This window comes from Heliconius melpomene, chromosome 13, assembly GCF_056956725.1.
Source record: "Heliconius melpomene rosina isolate 202511_hmr_F chromosome 13, ASM5695672v1, whole genome shotgun sequence".
Lineage (NCBI taxonomy): Eukaryota > Metazoa > Arthropoda > Insecta > Lepidoptera > Nymphalidae > Heliconius > Heliconius melpomene.
The window spans coordinates 2,286,213-2,303,836 of NC_140401.1; the positions used below are offsets into that span (position 1 = coordinate 2,286,213).

Genomic DNA, 17,624 nt, shown 5'->3' on the forward strand with positions numbered 1-17,624 from the left:
GGAATTTTCATTTCCTCGCAGTGGTAACAAGACGATGCGCTGCGTTCAGTCCGCTGCTCAATACCCAACGCCCCCAGAATTCGGCGGAAGATGGGGAACACAGTGACTTAACATTAGGATCCCTCTGCCAACCTTGCTGTAAGCAGGATACAGCGTGAAGCTGATTTATTTATTTTCCAATAATTTATTATGGTAAATTTTTATATTGAGGTCACAGATGGTAGTCTCGCTATGGACAATATGGTAAGTATAATATTTATTTTGTATGTTTTCTAAGCCTTGGAAAAAGTGCCTATTTAATTTTAATATTAATGGTTTGTACATATTTAGTAAACATTAAGCAAAAGAAAATAACATATTTGTAGGTATATCAAGTTTTTCTTTATCAGTTGTTTAAACTTGGTAGGTATATGAAATAAGTAGGTGTAGTATCGTCGCATAATATTGTAAAAATGCTTAAAATACACATAAATAATATTAAATTTGAAAACAGTAATGTTAGAATTTGTAAGATATAATTATATGTTAATAATTTAACATATAATTAACATAACAATTAAATGTTAATATATAATTATATGTTATGTTAATTATACGTTTTATTTAAATAACTAGCGGCCCGCTCGCGGTTTCACCCGCGTGAACTATGTTATTATTAATTTGTGTCTCTATGACTACGTCCTAGTGACGTCTATGCAAAATCTGAGACTGCTTTCATTTGTAGTAACGATGTTTCATACAAACTTTCGACCCCAAAAACAACCCCTTAGAAATCGAACATTGCAAATTCCCGTCTTAGCGAGCACCTACGTCCTATAAGTAACTCCTATGCAAAATTTGAGATCCCTAGCACATGTAGTTTATGAGATTTCGTGATGAGTGAGTAACCTTTCGATTTTATATATATAGATTAGTAACAAAAAAGAAATTAAAATTTTAATTTTCTTCGCTTTGGTGTAGAGGTAATGCTCACCATTGAGTTTCGACTCTCAAAACACAATGCGTCTAGATTTCGGTGGAAAATGAGGAACGGAGTGTCTTAACACTAGGTTTCTACTTTCCACTACCATGCTGTGTGCGAGATACAGGTGATGTTAAAAAAAGGACAATAATGAGTAGGTAGGTATCTCATAATAATAAGTAAATTAGTTTTATTTATTGTATTAATACTTCTTTTCAGTTGGTTCGATTCCCACCCGAAGAAATGAAATATTGAGCATTTTATTAGATTTCTCGCCCGCGCACGCCAACGCGGCATAGAGATCGGCAACTTAACATGCAATGCCTCCAGAATTCGGCGGAAAGTGCAAAACGGAAGTGTTTTTATGAACTGCCTAACCTGTTATGTGCAGGATATAAGGTGAACCAAAAAAATACTTTACAGTTAAATGACGCTGTGGCTCATTTAGGACGATAATATGACGTTGTCTACGGTGTTATAATAATTTTAAATAATAAGACAATTCCAGTAACAATACTTTTATTTATCAGTAATCAATTTTTCACTGTCACAATTGCTTGATCCATCAAGTTTGATAATTCTATTGCTTTTTTCTCATCTCTGGCTCGTTTCTTTTTATCCTTTTTAAATTGCATTTTTCTCATTTTGTTCTGTTTAGTGTTGCCATCTAAAGTGTTGCTAATGTCTACTTCAACTTTTTTACTTTTTGCTATTTTGGGTGCTATGTTTAAAGTTTTGGGAAGAAGATTAGATTCATCTTCGTCCACTTGCATATCTTCGTCAGCTGCTTTAACTGGACCTGTGCTTGTGATCTAAAATAAACAAAAAAAAACAATATTATTATTATTATATTTTTAAAAAAATCCCGCTGAATTTCTTGCGCCAGTTCTTCTCAGATCTGAGGCCTTTAGTAATCTGATGGTAAATTATTTGAAGTTCTGAAAAATAAATAAAACTTCCTATTTTGAATAAACTGATTTACCTTTATAGCATCATCTGCATCATTTATGCCTAATGTATCAATGGTTTCCGCTTCCATCGCTTCAAATGCATTGATGTCGAAATCCTGACCTAAGTTCGAAACGATTTTAGCACCGACATGTACTTCTGAATCCGGTGTTTCTGGAGGCTCGGTGTAGTACCTAACCTAAAATATAAACCATATATCGCTTTTTATTTAAAATTGTTTATACATATTATACTTGGACTTTAATAAGTTTAATATAAAAATATCATTAAAGTACAAATATATATATTTTTTGTGATTCTCATTGCATCCCGGAGTGCAATATAGTCAGAGAAAATTCAGTGTTAAGACATTTTCCGACTAATTTCCGAGACATTTTATTTGTTTCTCCCGCCACATTAATATACATTTCTAAAATATTTTTCCATCCATAGTGTGATTAAATATGTGAAACATACCAATAAAAAAATATATATTAAAGTAACGTATAAAAAATAATCAAAAGGAAGAAAAATCTTAAAATCAAATCTTCGCAGCCATCTACAGCTAACTTCAGGGCAGCTACGACTTGTTGACCGTACATGTACAAATGTCTCACCTTCCCAGTATTCCAGTCGTTTAGTAATATTCTTGCAGCTGCCTCTTGGTCTGGTACTCCACCCCTCTTAAATCTCCCCATACGAGACGCTACACTTGCGAAGAATTCCTTTAAACAATAAACGATAATGTGTAATTAAAATAAATTGACGAAATACGGTGTAGACTTACGTTTTTAACACGCAGTGATTCGAAAATTAGGCGCTGCGTGGGACATACAATTAGAAAATATCTTACTTTTAGTAAATATTTAAATTAAAAATTATAAGTAATGATTAATAAAAATTATTAGTGTGTTGTGAAAAACACATGAGGGTAATTTTTTTATACCTGAAATGTTTTATTCATAATAGCGGGCGACGCAAATATTTAATAATTAATTAAATGTATTATTAATTTATGCTTAAAGAACAATATTAACGATACATAACAATACTATTCGATAACTTACTTGAGGAGTATTAAACTCTGGTATACAATACAAAGATACCAAAGTATTTTTATGAGCTCTTTTCAATATGGCGGTGGCGGGGGTCACTGGGTCCTTTAAACTACCAACTCGTAGGGCATTTTTGAGGGCAACTGAGGCATCATTGTCAGATCCTGTGTGAAAAACTATTCCGGGGCTGTCTAGGATTTTTATTTTAGAGTCCAATTGGACTGTTTGCATTTGTCTGTAGGAAAGAGAAATTATGATAAGCTTTTTGTGAATTATTAGGCACACTTTGCTTTGATAAGAAGATGTTCTTTATTACACATTTATTGTGAAATCATTTTGTATACTTTTTTAACTTATTCATCACTATTATTTTATTAATTAAGTTTTTGTAGTTACTCATTTCATGGCTCATTTCAATACTGCACTTTACCCAACTAACTAAAAAAAAAAATTAGAGACCAAAATCATTATTTACAGTGACATTACATAGTCAAGTATCTAAAAATACATAATAAAAGTAAACAAAACGCTATACATACTTGGTAACACCAGGTGTACTGCCAACATTACAAGCTTTAGATCTATTCAAACTGTTTATAATTGAACTTTTGCCCACATTGGGCAACCCAACCACTCCAACTGTTATAGCTGTTTTCATGCCTTCATTACGACAATAGTTGCCGAGGAGACTCATTAATAACTCAGCTCCTACACAGGCTGAACCTGGAAATTTTATTATTTTTAATTTATAAAAAATTGTTTCCTACTGGGGAATGACACTTAATTAATTAAGGTAAAAATGTTTAATATAAATAAAATGATTGAGGGCATTGCCATTGGCAGTGAAGCCAGTCTGGTGTAAACGCGATAGTCATATAAAATTTGATAAAAGTTGTACGGAAAGTGGGGTTCACAGTATTTTCACATTGGGTTCCCTCTTCCTAGTAAGCACAGTAGTTGAAATAGTATTAAGACACTCTCATTTTGTTTAACAAGAGTGGTGACATAAAATTGATAGTGGAGATCCCTGCTACAACCATTGCTTTTCAGTCAGATGCTGTACTACTACATGACAATGGCAGATGGAAGATATTTTAATACAAAAACGTACTTATATATAGTATACATATTTTTAACCTCACCCTTGCATATAGAACTAAAAATATTAGATAATTCAGTCAATATTTTGCTAAGATACAGAAATAATGTTACATACATCATTATAGTATATAAAATTCATAAAAGTATCTTAACCTTTCATTTCCTTCTCCTTAACAACATGTTTCATCTTCCGCCTCCCAAGATTATGCTGTTGGTCTTGCGTAGATGCCTTAAATGGCACCGCCGGAGCTGATCGCCGGAGATACTTAAGCCAGGCTGTTAGATTGTTACGAGGTACTAAATCAGCTTTGTTCAAGACCAGGACTAGCTTCTTGCCTGATTCTCTGACTGCCTCTTCCACTTGGAGGCATCTGGTACCTAATAATTAAAACATATGTTATTTCTTGGTTTAGTTATATGTAAAACTTTTTGCCTGTGGCTTAAACCAAATGTTCAAATAGATGACTAAGAATAGTGGATGTACATATAACACATTTTAAGCACCCAAGGTACTTCAAACTGAAGTACTTCAGACAAAACTATCTTAAAAAAAACAATAAAGGAAATTTTAAATTACTAACCCAATGGATCCCTAGCATCCACAACTTCTAGAATAACTTCAGCCTCTGAGATAACTTTCTTAAATTCTTTGTAATAAGCCTTAAGTGAGTTCTCTTGTTGTTTGTCTTTACCAAATTGTACATCATCACTTTCATTTTCATTACTCTTAAATGCCTCATGAACTTTACCCCTTGCTTGTGCATTTTTTACCTTAAAGGAAAATTATCATTAACAAATTTTTATCAGCTTCATGCTGTATCCCGCACACAGCAGGGAAGGCACAGGGAATCTAGTGTTAAGACACTCTGTTCCCTCCTTTCTGCCGAATTCTGGAGGCCTCGAAACCAGAGCAAAGAAATGGAAATATAAACGTAAATAAATATTTCACTTCCTGGAGTCGGGATTGAACCCACAACCATCATGTTACAGTCACACCTTTGTGCCGCTGTGCCACAACGGCCTCTAATTGTTATAATAAATACAAATACTTTATTACAATATTTAGCTTAGACTTATAGCTTTCATGGAGCAGTAAGACTGATTCTAATTGTAATGTGCTGATTGTGGTTTTAATCCCATGTCATTTTCCTGCTTACTATCAAGAGAAAAAATGGCCTTAAGTTTCTCATAATTTTTAAGAAAATAATCATTCTTTTGAGTTACATTTATAGTCAAAAACTTCCACTATATTTATGAAAGTGATATATATTAATATTTTAGAATTTAATTCTTGATATATGGTATTTTGAGCGTGCCAGTTGCGCACAATTCATTTCTCCAATGTCACATTGTATGGAAAACACACGAAGGAAATTGACCGGTAATAAAAAAGATAATATTAATATTTTATTAAATGTAAGGATATTGTGACAAAATGTCTCTATGCATACCCTGACATATGTCAGCTGTCATATGTATGCTTTTCACAATAAAAAAAATAAATAAATACTAAAGTAACACTCACCAGGGTATCCATACTGACTGTAGTATTACTTTTCTCTTCTAATTTCTTTTGCTTATCTAATTTTGCTTGTTCTCTTTTCTTTTGTCTTTCTTCTTCCTTGTGTTTTTTAACAGTTTCAACTTCCTTTAATATATCTTCTTTAAAAGGACAAATATTGGGTATTTGAATTGGCTTAGTTCTTTTAGATTTTGGATTCTTTTTTGCTTCTTTTTTGAGTTTTCTATTATGGTCTCTAACCTTTTTTTCTATTTTATATCGAAGGCGTGCGGGTTGCCTTTTTGATGGCTTTTCTGTAATAAAAGTTATACAAATAAGAATTATTTCCTTATAAATTAAAGCGGTGGAGCAATGAAACAGTATAAATTTCATCAAGAGTGATATTCATTATACAAATATTGTGCATTTCAAACAGAATTTTTAGTTAATATATACAACCACTGAAATATAACACATTTTATAACTGCAATATTTTTTTCTAACCTATAAAATGATGTGTTGTTGTAATACTTCGAGGTTTTATATATAAATCATATTGTTTCTCTTACTACAAATGATATTTTAACAAAAATTATAAAAACAAAAACATTTAAAGTATACAAAGTAAAAATAAAAATACATAAGAATATTAACTATCAAAAACTGTAATAATATACAAAACTTACTCAATTTAAACTTTGCCATTTTGTTATTTTATTTGTTCAATCAGACTATTCAAGTACGTTTAATCGTCGGAATAATGATTAAAATACAAGAAAAATTAAAACAACACCACACTAGGCACCACGATTTTATATATTTATGACATTAAATGTCAAAGTCAATCACACGTGCATGCCGTGCTTAGTTGTTGTTGCCATTTGCATAAAAGTTTTGTCTTCAATTAATGTTACCGTATCTACTTTAGTTGACATATTGTGTTCTTTTAAAAAGGGTAAAATTATTAAATTAACTTATTTAGTATATTATATCATTGTAAACTTAAATAGATGCCATAAAATTACCTTTCAATATATATTATATTCGGTTAATCTTTAGTCATTAACCTACAAATTATAACTGATAAAAATGATATTATACTATCCGACAGATGGCATTGTGTACAACTTATGAAATGAAAAAGTATAATAAAATTATTTACACATCTACAATAAATGATGTATAGTATATTCTTCGAGTGCTCTAAAGATAATTACTTAAATATTTTTTCTCATTTGGTTTCGTTTATAATTACTTAATAAAACAAATTTATTGAGCATTTACTCGTTTAACAATTTTATTTGTGCATACTTAATTGTACATTAAAAATATACCTATACCTACCCACAGCATCGATGTATAAAAAACTTTTCTATTTTTTTATATATCAATGACCCACAGTATAATTTATGTAAGTAAATGTTTTCATTACTTTTTGTCCTTTTTATGCAAACTTTAACATACATTTTGAACCGTACTTGTTTATAAAGATAATAGTTGTAATTTTCATAGTCAAGACTATACTTGTAGACATAAGGTAAGTGACGGTAACTTCGTGATAGTACGTGGTTTCGTGAGTTTTGCTTCTGGCAAAAATAATAAGCAATTTAAGTATTATTTACGGAAACTATATATTGGTATATAATCTTTATACTTTCAACTGTCTAAAAACTAAGTAACAATATTTTAATGATAAAATTGAGCGTATAGCGACATTTTAAACGCAGAGTTGGCTACAAACTGCATTGTAACGTGTCTGCGATGCTTGCGACCGTAAGACTAGCGTAAGAATTTCTTAAGGTTGTAGAAAGACAAAGGTAAGTTATTCGAATAAAACATTGAATATATGCTTTTTTGTATTCTATAAAAAAACATTTTATTGAAAAAAAAATAGATGGAAGCATAGAAATCCTTTTAAAATTGCAATAAATCGATTCACGAAATAGCAGACATTTTATTTATCAAGTGTCCGCTATTTCGTGTTACTACCGAATTAGGGAAATCTTAGATACTTTTTAATAAATTTATATTTATATTATAAATAAGATAATTTAAATTTAAAGCTTAAAATCAGTTACTGTATTTATTAAAGTTTCTCGTGATCGAAATTCGGTATATGTTTTGTCCACTTAAATTTCTATATTACTATTTTAAAGGTAACCTGAATTGGTAATTTTAAGCTAAATTCGTATAGGTACTGCCAATGTAATTTTATTTTTTAATCAACCCTTATAATTTATTTTTGTGTATTTTATCGAATATACGTGGTAGTTAATGATTACTTTACATAATGTAAAAAATACTGAATAAACAGAACTGCGGAAGTTACTAAAATCAGTAACACGAAATAACATCCCCTACATTTCATTATTTTCTCTAACTTCGTGACAAATAAATCTACGTAAAATCAGCACATTGACTTCTTTGTCTTTGTTAATAGTGTTTATCTTAGTCTTGTTATAAGTCTAAATAAAGATCTTTTTATTTTTTCAAGAATTTTTCAAGAATATAATATATACCTACTAAACACAAAACGCCGTACAAACTGGTTGCGAAAATATATAGTTCTATAAACTGGCATACCTAGCTTCAAAAAATTTAACTTCAATTTTGAGTTTTTTTATATATTTTTTATAAAAAAAATATATAAAAGTTCAAAAATGTAGTTTTTTTAAAACTGAGCTTATATAATTTGTAAATTATAAAAGTTGGGCTCGTGGCGCAGGAGTACAAAGTGTGACTGTAAAACCGACTGGTTGTGGGTTCGATCCCCACTCCAGGAGATGAAAATAGGAATAGTATAGAAAATAGAAAATATTTATTTAAATTTATATTTCAGGCAAAGCGCGGCGTTGAGTTGTGCCACTTAACATGCTGTGACTCCGGAATTCCGCAGAAAGTGGGGAACGGAGTGTTTTAAAAACACTAGGTTCCTACCTATCTACCTACCTACCTACCTACCTAGGCCTATCCTGCTGTGTGCGGGATAGAGCGTGAAGATGATTTAATTTGATTTGTTTTTTTTTATAAAAGTTTTAATGTCGTTAAGCTGATCTACCTATTTTTTTTATTTACAAATTATTTACAATCAAAACCAATAAAGGTGTTAATTTTTTTTATTATAAAACCTCACTCGCGAGGTAAAAACTTGTGACCCGAAATAGGGGACACAAACTCACGAAGTTAGAAACAGAGCTAAATTTTATCACGAAGTAGGGTTCAAATTAGAGGTCCACAAATAAATTAATATAAAAATTAAGGTTAAGTTAAACCGCATAATTCACACATTAAATTACTGCCAAAAGACCCACTTTGATCACACTAAAATTTGCAAATTCATATAACCTTTAATAATGTATTTATAATAGTTTAAAGTTATGAGAGCCTTAAACTGCCGAACTCCCGTACATTTACCTTATACTTACTTGTCTTAAATAGATAACTTATTACTTATATTATATTTAGATAATACATGACAATACCTATATTATTTATTGTTTTGTTTTGTATATACATAGTCAAGAAATATCTGAGTCATTAAACATCGTAGTCTTCTTTACAGCAACATGTTAACTGCTATAAATCTTTTGTATAACTGAATTTCTAAGTATCTCAACCTATTTCATTTATAAATCTAAATACATATATAATATACACCATATTTCATGGCATAAGTAAACAAAACACGTCGTGTTCATTCATCGGGCCAGCGATTCGTTGAATGAGTCGCCCTGCACACTGCACAGCGGCTGGCTTCACATATGACGTGCTTTGTTCAACACTCACGGGTAGTCGGGACTCGGGTAGCAGCTGCACTCGCAAAACGGCCGTTTATACCTGAACAGGTAATAGAAGCAACAGGTCACTTCATAAAGAGAGGCGCGGGGGGCTCGGCTGACGGTCGCGGCGCTCGGTGGTTGCGCGGCTGCGGCTCAATTCGAATTTCGTTTCAGCTACTCGGGCTCGGCTACGGCTAGTCGCGTTCGGCCTCTCACAGCGTTCGGGTGTGTGTCGCGCCTCGCGCCTCAGTGCACTGCGAGACTTTCACGCGGACGATCATATCGCGTATTCGAGTTATGTGCGCAAACGCACGCTTCAATAACCCTTCAACTAGCCGTTCGTGACAGTGCCAATGTCTCCCAGTCTAGAAGGGATCATGTTCAACAGGAACGCGAACCTGTCAGCGCGGCGGCCGCTGCTTGCTGAACCGCAAAAACCCGTGGTGGTACCACCACGAGCGCCGCCTCGCGACTATGGGCCAAATCGACCCCTGCCCGCTCCCCGAAATTTACCAACGGACTGTCAATACGAATATAAGGCGGATCGTTGGAAGCCATCGAACGTCGAAATCGAAAAACGTTTACAGGAGACGAGAGCACGGGAGAAGATCGGTTACTTTCAAGACAAAGTGACAGTACCAGAGTTAAATTTGGACCGTAGGGAGGCGGAATTAGTGTTTAGATTCGACCCTCATGCGTCCGCTGAATATTTATCGAGTCACTATCAAGCTCCTACAGTGCAGTATGCAAAGCCCCCGACGCCGGCAAACGGGTTTGCTAACCGTCTACCGGAGAGAGACGGCCCTTTTGTGTTCGGAGTCCATAGCCCTAGCCAGTTCCCCATCCCGCGTCGGGACGACGACGACTACGACTATTCAGAGGTTGCGGAGGAGAACGGCCGACCTGTGATACGAGATGACGACTCTACGGACTTGAACTGTTGTGATAAAGTGAATGAGTGGGCAGTACGGGACAAGAAAAGCAAAAGAACTTTAAATCGAATGTTCCAAATAAAAGATAGACGGAAAGTTAAAGGTGGGAAGAAGGAGAAGATAAAGTGTGTGTTAGTTGGTGACGGGGCTGTTGGAAAGAGTTCCTTAATAGCTGCATACGCGCAGGATACCTTCCGAGAAGAATATCAACCCACTGCTTACGACACTTTTAATGGTAAGCCTCATTTTCTTAATGTCCTATGTAGAAATATATTTAAAAATATAACAGATGAAAGGTAAACAAAACGACAATTAACTTATAAAATCATAAATGTCCCTAATTTAATGAGTGATAAGACTTTGCTACACTGCAATTAGTGTTGAATGATAACGTTGTCGTTATCAGTATGAATCAATTATAGCTACAAAAATATATTAAGATATACTAATATTAAGAAACTATATTCGTTTAATATAAAAACACGTAATTTTTTTTGTTGGAAGCTATGTATGTGGTCGTGTATCGACATATAAGTAATTAAAAAAGGCAAGTCAACTTAATCTACGCGATCACTTCATTAGTTTCCGATTAGATACTTCTAGGTCTCGTCCTATATTTCTTTTAGATAGGAACTCTTCAAGCCATACTTGTCGACTGCGAAGTTGTCAACAACACTCCTTATTTATGATGTAAATATTAATGTAATCATAATTTACTACCAGTTTTTAGTTGGCGATGTCTGAAACGCACCGCACACTGAAGAAACCTAAGAAATAGTTTCAACTTTTAACTTTAATGCAATTATAGAAAAAAAAAACTAATTTAATATTATCTTCTATTATATTTGTGGTGCTTTTATAGTAAATTAATACATATTTCCACTATGTTTTTGGTGCATTATCAGCTCTTTACATGCCGCCTTTGGTTCTTTTTAATCAATCGTCAAGATATGATTGTAAAGGTGTGTCACATGTGCGATAACATATATTGCGGTGCGGTGTACGAAATGCTCGCAAAAAATAAATATAACACTTAAATTTAGTGCTTGGTAGTTTTCCACAATTCAGTTTTCCTTGGATCATATAACTTACATGTTTAATTGTTATTTCTTTGCTAACTTTTCTTTTATTTACCAACAATTTCTGGACAAGTATATAAATATTTATTTTTAACTTATCTTATTTACTTTGATATGGAATATATTAAAAGCTAGCGTATTATTCCGGACATCAATTAAATAGTACTTTTCGAGAAGTGAAGAGCCTAGTTCAGCTGAATAGAAACATTTCTGCACGTAGCGGGGGTCAAAGCACCTCTTTAGTATGGATCCTATTCACCCGAGACTAATTAATGTTACTGTCTCTCTCATATGATTATATGAATACAAAGGACTCCGGATACACGGCAGGCCAACCATTGAATTGAGTACAAAATGGATGTTCCACAAGTGAAATTATAATTTGCCCACGTTTTCCCTTTAACATATTATTCAAATTTTGATTACTAATATAGTAGTCACAATATTAACCTCCAATACGGATATAATTTTAAAAATTTACATAAGTCAAACGATAACTATAATATTTTATTTCCTTATAATTTACTTGTGAATACTTTCAATTAAATTAGAAATATTACGAAATATGTTAATTACGTAGTGAGTGCGTTCCTACTTGTCACGTCAATGACAGTTCCTTGTTATCAGTTTCAAGAAGTGCATTTGTAAAATATGTATCTAGTATATTAATAGCATCTTCACGCTTTTCACGCATAGCAAAAGAGGTAGAGAAAACTCAGTCAAAACTTACTCGTTCTCCACTCTCTGTCCAATTTTCTATCCTTTTTCTCTTCTGGTGCAACAAAATTTAAACGATCTAAATGGAAACTTTTGGAAAACTTAATCTTACATACTTAACGTAGGTTATTTGTATTTAATATTGGTACTGTTATGAAAATTGACATAATTAGGCCAGTAGTGGCGCAGGGGCACAAAGTGTGACTGTAAACGCGACAGGTTGTGCATTCGATTCCTATTCAAGGAAATGATATATTTAATATTTTCACTTCTTCACTCAGGTGTCGAGGCAAAACGCTGCGTTGAGTTACCTCTAGAATTCACCGGAACGGAGTGTTTTAACACTAGTTCCCTCTGTCTACCCTGTGTGCGTAGTACAACATGACGCTAAAAAAAGGACACATGAAAAATAAAAAGCATATAACTTAGGCATAATATTCTTTCCACTTTTAGAATGAGTAAGAGTAATGAGTCTTAAGAAACTTTCAGTTCCACAAAGCTACTAACTAACAACGAAAATATGCATATTATTACTGCTATCCATTTACTTTAGAAAACATTGTTTAAGTACATCATAAAGGTTTTCTTTGTTCGTCATATTAAACACACCGACGGCAGACAAATCTCATGAGAACTTTTGTTCGAAGCAGCACGGGTAAGGCTTTTAAATAAAAATGGCGCCTGTTATGTTTGCCTGGAAGGGACTCAAATGTTGTACAGGTAAGCTATTTAAATTAAGAATAGGACAGATCATATACTTACAGAGAATTCATGTGAAGTTTGTCATAGATAATTAAGAATTATATATTTGGTGTAAGCAATAAAAAATGTTCTTATAAATTATAATTTTAATATGAATTAATATTTCAATACTTCAGAGGGTATTTAATATTTTCCTAAATATTAACTACATAATTGAGCCAGCTTTCGTTTTAACGTTCCAAATATCACCAAGTTCAAGTCAAGTGGACATTATTCTATTATATTTTACAAGACAGAGTGCAGTTTACCTATTTTCTAGAAACCATTGAACACTGAAGCTGATGTGAAAGCCTAGAACAATGTACTTTCGCCGCTGTATTTGCATGCAAATGATATAGTGTTCATACTTCCTTCACACGAAAAGGCTATTCCGGGCCTACCTTAACATCATGTGTACCTACTCTTACGCGTTTTGCCTGATTTGAGTTTATTTTTTTCATATATAAACAAATGGTTTATCTTATGGTGCCTTTAAAAGCAAAAAAATGCTGTTGCTTTACTGTTGAATAACTTTAAATTTTTAAAACAATATATATAGTATATACTTAGGAGGTATATACTTTACTACACTTTTATGTCAAAATTGTTTTATTCGTAACAAAATAAATATCTAAGTAATTAAAATAGGTACATTACTTTAATGTGCAAAAATCACGTTTTATAGATAATAAGCAAAAAATAATTTCAGATAAACAGAACCACAGGCATTCGTCAGTATTATCAAGAATATTAACATCAAAAGAAATGAGTCACATCCTTTACTATGACACATAATATTTCCGTTTGAAGTAAAATAGTTCAAGAATTTCCATACTGGAGGAAAAAAATAAACCGTTCATAATAAAAATGAAATTTACCTTTTGCAAGGTACATATTAATGTTGATTTAAATTTACATAACATTTTTTTTAAAAAGCTAGAGATAATTTCGTGAAACCAACTCTCCGTTCGTCATTTTTAATAAAAAGAAAAACTTGACACAAATGAAAAGAAAGCAAAGTAAGCAACTTACTTTAAAATGTGTACTTTACAAGACGTTTAACAATTTTTAAGTAATTTATAAATTACGAATTAGTTGTAATTATAGCTAGTTTTAAAATAAGAACCGGTCTGCTCTACATTTTGAAGGTAAAACAAAACATATAATATTGAAATACAACTCTATTGTGAGCACGCATCGCTTCTTTTGTTTAGAATAGGAAAAGTAACTGCTAGTTTGATCTATATTACATTTTAAATAACATACGAGCTGTTCTTTTATTTATTTTTATGTAGAATAGGCAGAAGCGTCGTCAGGCTGGCTATTATTTAAAAATTAATCCTTTTGAATAAGTTAAGGATGACAATATAAGATTACTTGTATGCACAATTGCACAGTAGAAACTCAAAAGCCATCAAAAATAAAAACTCTTGATAAAATAAACTGTTATTCTGTATTCTTTTATAATTTATTAAAATTAGTCAGTTAGTTCAGAGTATAAGATTGTCTTAAACACTAGGTTAGTCAATGATAAAAGATTGCAATTTTTGTTTCATATGATATACATGATTAATTCAATTATTGGTTATTTATACCTGTCATAAAGTAGTTAATTTCACTATAATTTACTTAAAAGAATCCTTTATATAAATAATAACAATGTTTAACAGGATGTAGTTTCCAATATTGAGATCGATTGCAACACGCTTACATTTTCGACAAGATAAATATCAGAAAGGCGTAGCGGGCAACCTACGCGGCGTATAATTGATTGCAACTATTTAATCGTTTTGAAGAGATATTTTTTTATTTAGTTATGAAATGCATATATTTAAAAATAATAATAAATATATATTTTTCAAGTATATGGGACAAAGCATTTTTTTTCAGCTTCACGCTGTATCCCACGTATAGCAGGGTAGGCAGAAGTAACCTGGAAAGCCTGTGTGAGAAACTCCGTTCCCCACTTCCCGTCAAATTGTTGAGGCATAGCGCGTCGAGTGGCGGAATTCATCGCCGTTTGTCTCGTTACCAGAGCGAGGAAATGAAAGATAGAATGAATACAACGTAGAATGAATATAAAAAAGTTAGTAACAACACATATTTAACTAAACAAATTAGTGGAACCGACAATAATGTCCCAGCAATACCATCAACCGCATTCCATCATAATTTAAAACATATGTAGGTATGGAACCTTCTTAATGTGGCCAGGTGACTATAAAAAACAAATGCACGCAATAGGTTCAACTCTAAGCAACCAGCTGTATCTTGGCAGCTGCTTCAACTCTTTGTACCTACCACGAAAAAAAGAAAAAGATTACCTTTTAGAAAAGGTTCCCTGGTCTGGGATAATACTTTTTTTAATGTAGCCCCGTCAGCGGCCATTACGGACGGTACGTTTGATTCCAAACGATGTCCGATAAAGAAATGTAAGTACTTGTTCTGTGGTATTTTAATTGCTTTAGCCTGACAATGGTGTTACGTTTATTATTTTTTTATGTTAAATTTGAAATTTTTTTCTAATAAGATCACAAATTTATTAATCAATGCTTTAGGTTTACTATTTAATAAAAACATTATGAAAAGTCTAAATTATTTTATAGTATATTAGCAAAAAAATATTTATATTAAACTGTCGAAACCAATAATTGAATTGTCTAGTAAAGTAGTAATGTGTGCGGAACCATGTTTAGAATTTACCTCATGTAGGTCACATACTTTCTGTTAAAGACAATGGAGGAAGTTATATCATTTTAAACAACACGATACATTTGAATAAGCTCATAATAAACTTTTGAGAATTGAATATATTAAATATAAACAGATTCAAACTACGTGATATAAGTACAACTTTAAATTTTTTGCACCATTCAAAAACTTAAAATGACACTGTAAAAATAATTAAATGACACTTATTTTATTTTAAAAGAGATATACAACCAAGGAACTACCATATCGCTAATGTGGACGACCTTTTTAGCAAATTATGCAAGTAGCTAATGAGTCTAATCGCTACATTGCGAGTTTAAAAACCAGAAAAGAAATCGCTCTATTGCTTCGTGTAGCAAATTATAATATTTAAAGAATTTTTGCTTAATTAGTTACGTTTTGCTTACATACACGTTACGTAAGAACGATAAAAGCTTGTTTGTTATCAGCACACAGAACACTTTCATATTGTAATATTTTAAATCATAATCATATTTTTAGGGTTTCGTCCCTCAAAAGGTAAAATCGAACCTTTATAGGTCTGTCAGGACCATTTATCTCGAGATCGCGTAGAGGTACTTACGAAGCTCAAATTAATATGAAACATTAAGGTCTATGGTCCCTTGCAACACAAAATAAAATCGAGTTTTTAAGCCGAAGCAATCAAAAGATACGAGCGTTTATGCATCGTTTTTACTGCATTTTGTAAATAAAACAAACCAAAATCTTTACGGTACTTCTCCTGGACCTACAATTATGAAATTTTTCAAAAAGTGAGAACTTACGGTATAGATAAAAGAAAAAATCCGATAAGTGAAAATTTATATATATTTCATAGAAAAAAATAATTACAAACTTATAATTGTAGTTAATTTCTTGTATAAATTTAACCCTTTGACTATTTAGATACTATAAAAAATTAATAGAATTTTGCATTTCTACAATAATATATTTGTAACTTAATATTAACCTTATAAGGGACTTAAAGATAATTTTTGATAAACGGTAAAAACTATTAAGTTTTTATGTAACTGGAAACTTGAATCAAAATATAAATCAAAGGGTCTATGATGTAATCAATTTTATTGAATATTCGAATACTTTCACACGAGCATTATAAGATGTAGCCATTTTTTGATTTGGAGAAAGCGTGATTCATATCGACAAGCAGTTTAGGATGGGCATCTACCCGATGTAATGGAGTCACGAATAGTGCTAGTGTTGTAATTAAGAAATTTGAAATAATAAATGTAATAATAATTTATTTAAAATATCATTTTGGAAATATTTAAGATATTATATTTTTATATAGATAAAATTAACATTATTGTGCTAGAACTGGTGAGGCATTACATTCAATGTAATCATCGATGCATACTAAATGGCCTAGTCAAGTTTTCTCTAAGATTCTTAACCCATTTGTAGGATTAGTTGCTAACGTTGTTTTCTGTGAAAAATATTTAAAGAAGTCACTCCAGGTAAACATACTTACATACAACCTCTCTTTGTTCGCACGTCCACCAATTTCGAAATGGAAATACCAAGTTTTTGTTAAAATCATTATAAAAATTTCACATTTTTTTACATTTAATATTTTAACATATAAGCTTTAAATATATAATACATTTAACTAAAATATATGTCACAAATTTAAAAAAAGTTTATGAACCATTAACATCGACGCCCGAAGGTGTAATAAAAAGTTTAATTCAAGACAAATGTTCCGATTTCTCCGACTGTGTTTTCCAATCTAAATATACATTATTTCATTATTTTTCTCACGGCCGTTATCTGGCTAAACAAAATAAATCTATGATCGTATTGCATAATAAAAAGCATGCGGGCTGTCCGTCTGTCTGTTTCACCGTTATCTTAATACCGTGCATACATATTACGCATTATAAATTATGCACTCCCTTACGAGACTTTTGTAGATATACGAGAATTACGGATATTATATTTTGAAATATTGTTTTTATATATTGTCTGTTTATTTTCAAAATCTATTATGTTCATTTTATTAATTTCTATATAATCTGTGGGCATATTTGACTTTTAATTTTTTTTAAATATTTTCGATAATATTTTGACATTTTCT

General features: G+C 31.8%; 3 protein-coding genes across 3 annotated transcripts in view; 1 reads left to right on the forward strand and 2 right to left on the reverse strand.

Moving 5' to 3' along the window:
* The window catches only part of ko (Stork-head domain-containing protein knockout), a 375,904-nt gene that overhangs the window by 325,048 nt on the left and 33,232 nt on the right, over window positions 1-17,624 (reverse strand). The window lies entirely within an intron of this gene.
* On the reverse strand, window positions 1,464-6,412 carry Ns1 (Nucleostemin 1). Its single transcript, XM_085195808.1, has 9 exons — window positions 6,253-6,412; window positions 5,591-5,880; window positions 4,647-4,836; window positions 4,219-4,443; window positions 3,504-3,687; window positions 2,977-3,199; window positions 2,527-2,634; window positions 1,944-2,108; window positions 1,464-1,773 (listed from the first exon to the last, which is right to left on the reverse strand). Exons 1-9 carry the CDS (start codon window positions 6,269-6,271, stop codon window positions 1,495-1,497), a joined length of 1,683 nt encoding a protein of 560 aa, XP_085051934.1. The 5' UTR covers window positions 6,272-6,412; the 3' UTR covers window positions 1,464-1,494.
* Window positions 9,222-17,624, forward strand: part of LOC146532436 (uncharacterized) — a 35,783-nt gene continuing 27,380 nt past the window's right edge. The window contains exon 1 of the mRNA XM_085195810.1: window positions 9,222-10,512. Coding sequence (XP_085051936.1) covers window positions 9,699-10,512 — 814 coding nt within the window. The 5' untranslated portion in view covers window positions 9,222-9,698. The remainder of the gene's footprint in view (window positions 10,513-17,624) is intronic.

Bases quoted from the DNA above. Each gene is read 5' to 3' on its own strand.
- Ns1 (XM_085195808.1), bottom strand. The intron at 3,688-4,218 runs GTTAAGATACTT...TAAAATTTCCAG, and splicing joins TAAGGAGAAGGAAATGAAAG to GTTCAGCCTGTGTAGGAGCT. The intron at 2,635-2,976 runs GTAAGTTATCGA...TATTGTTTAAAG, and splicing joins CAGAGTTTAATACTCCTCAA to GAATTCTTCGCAAGTGTAGC.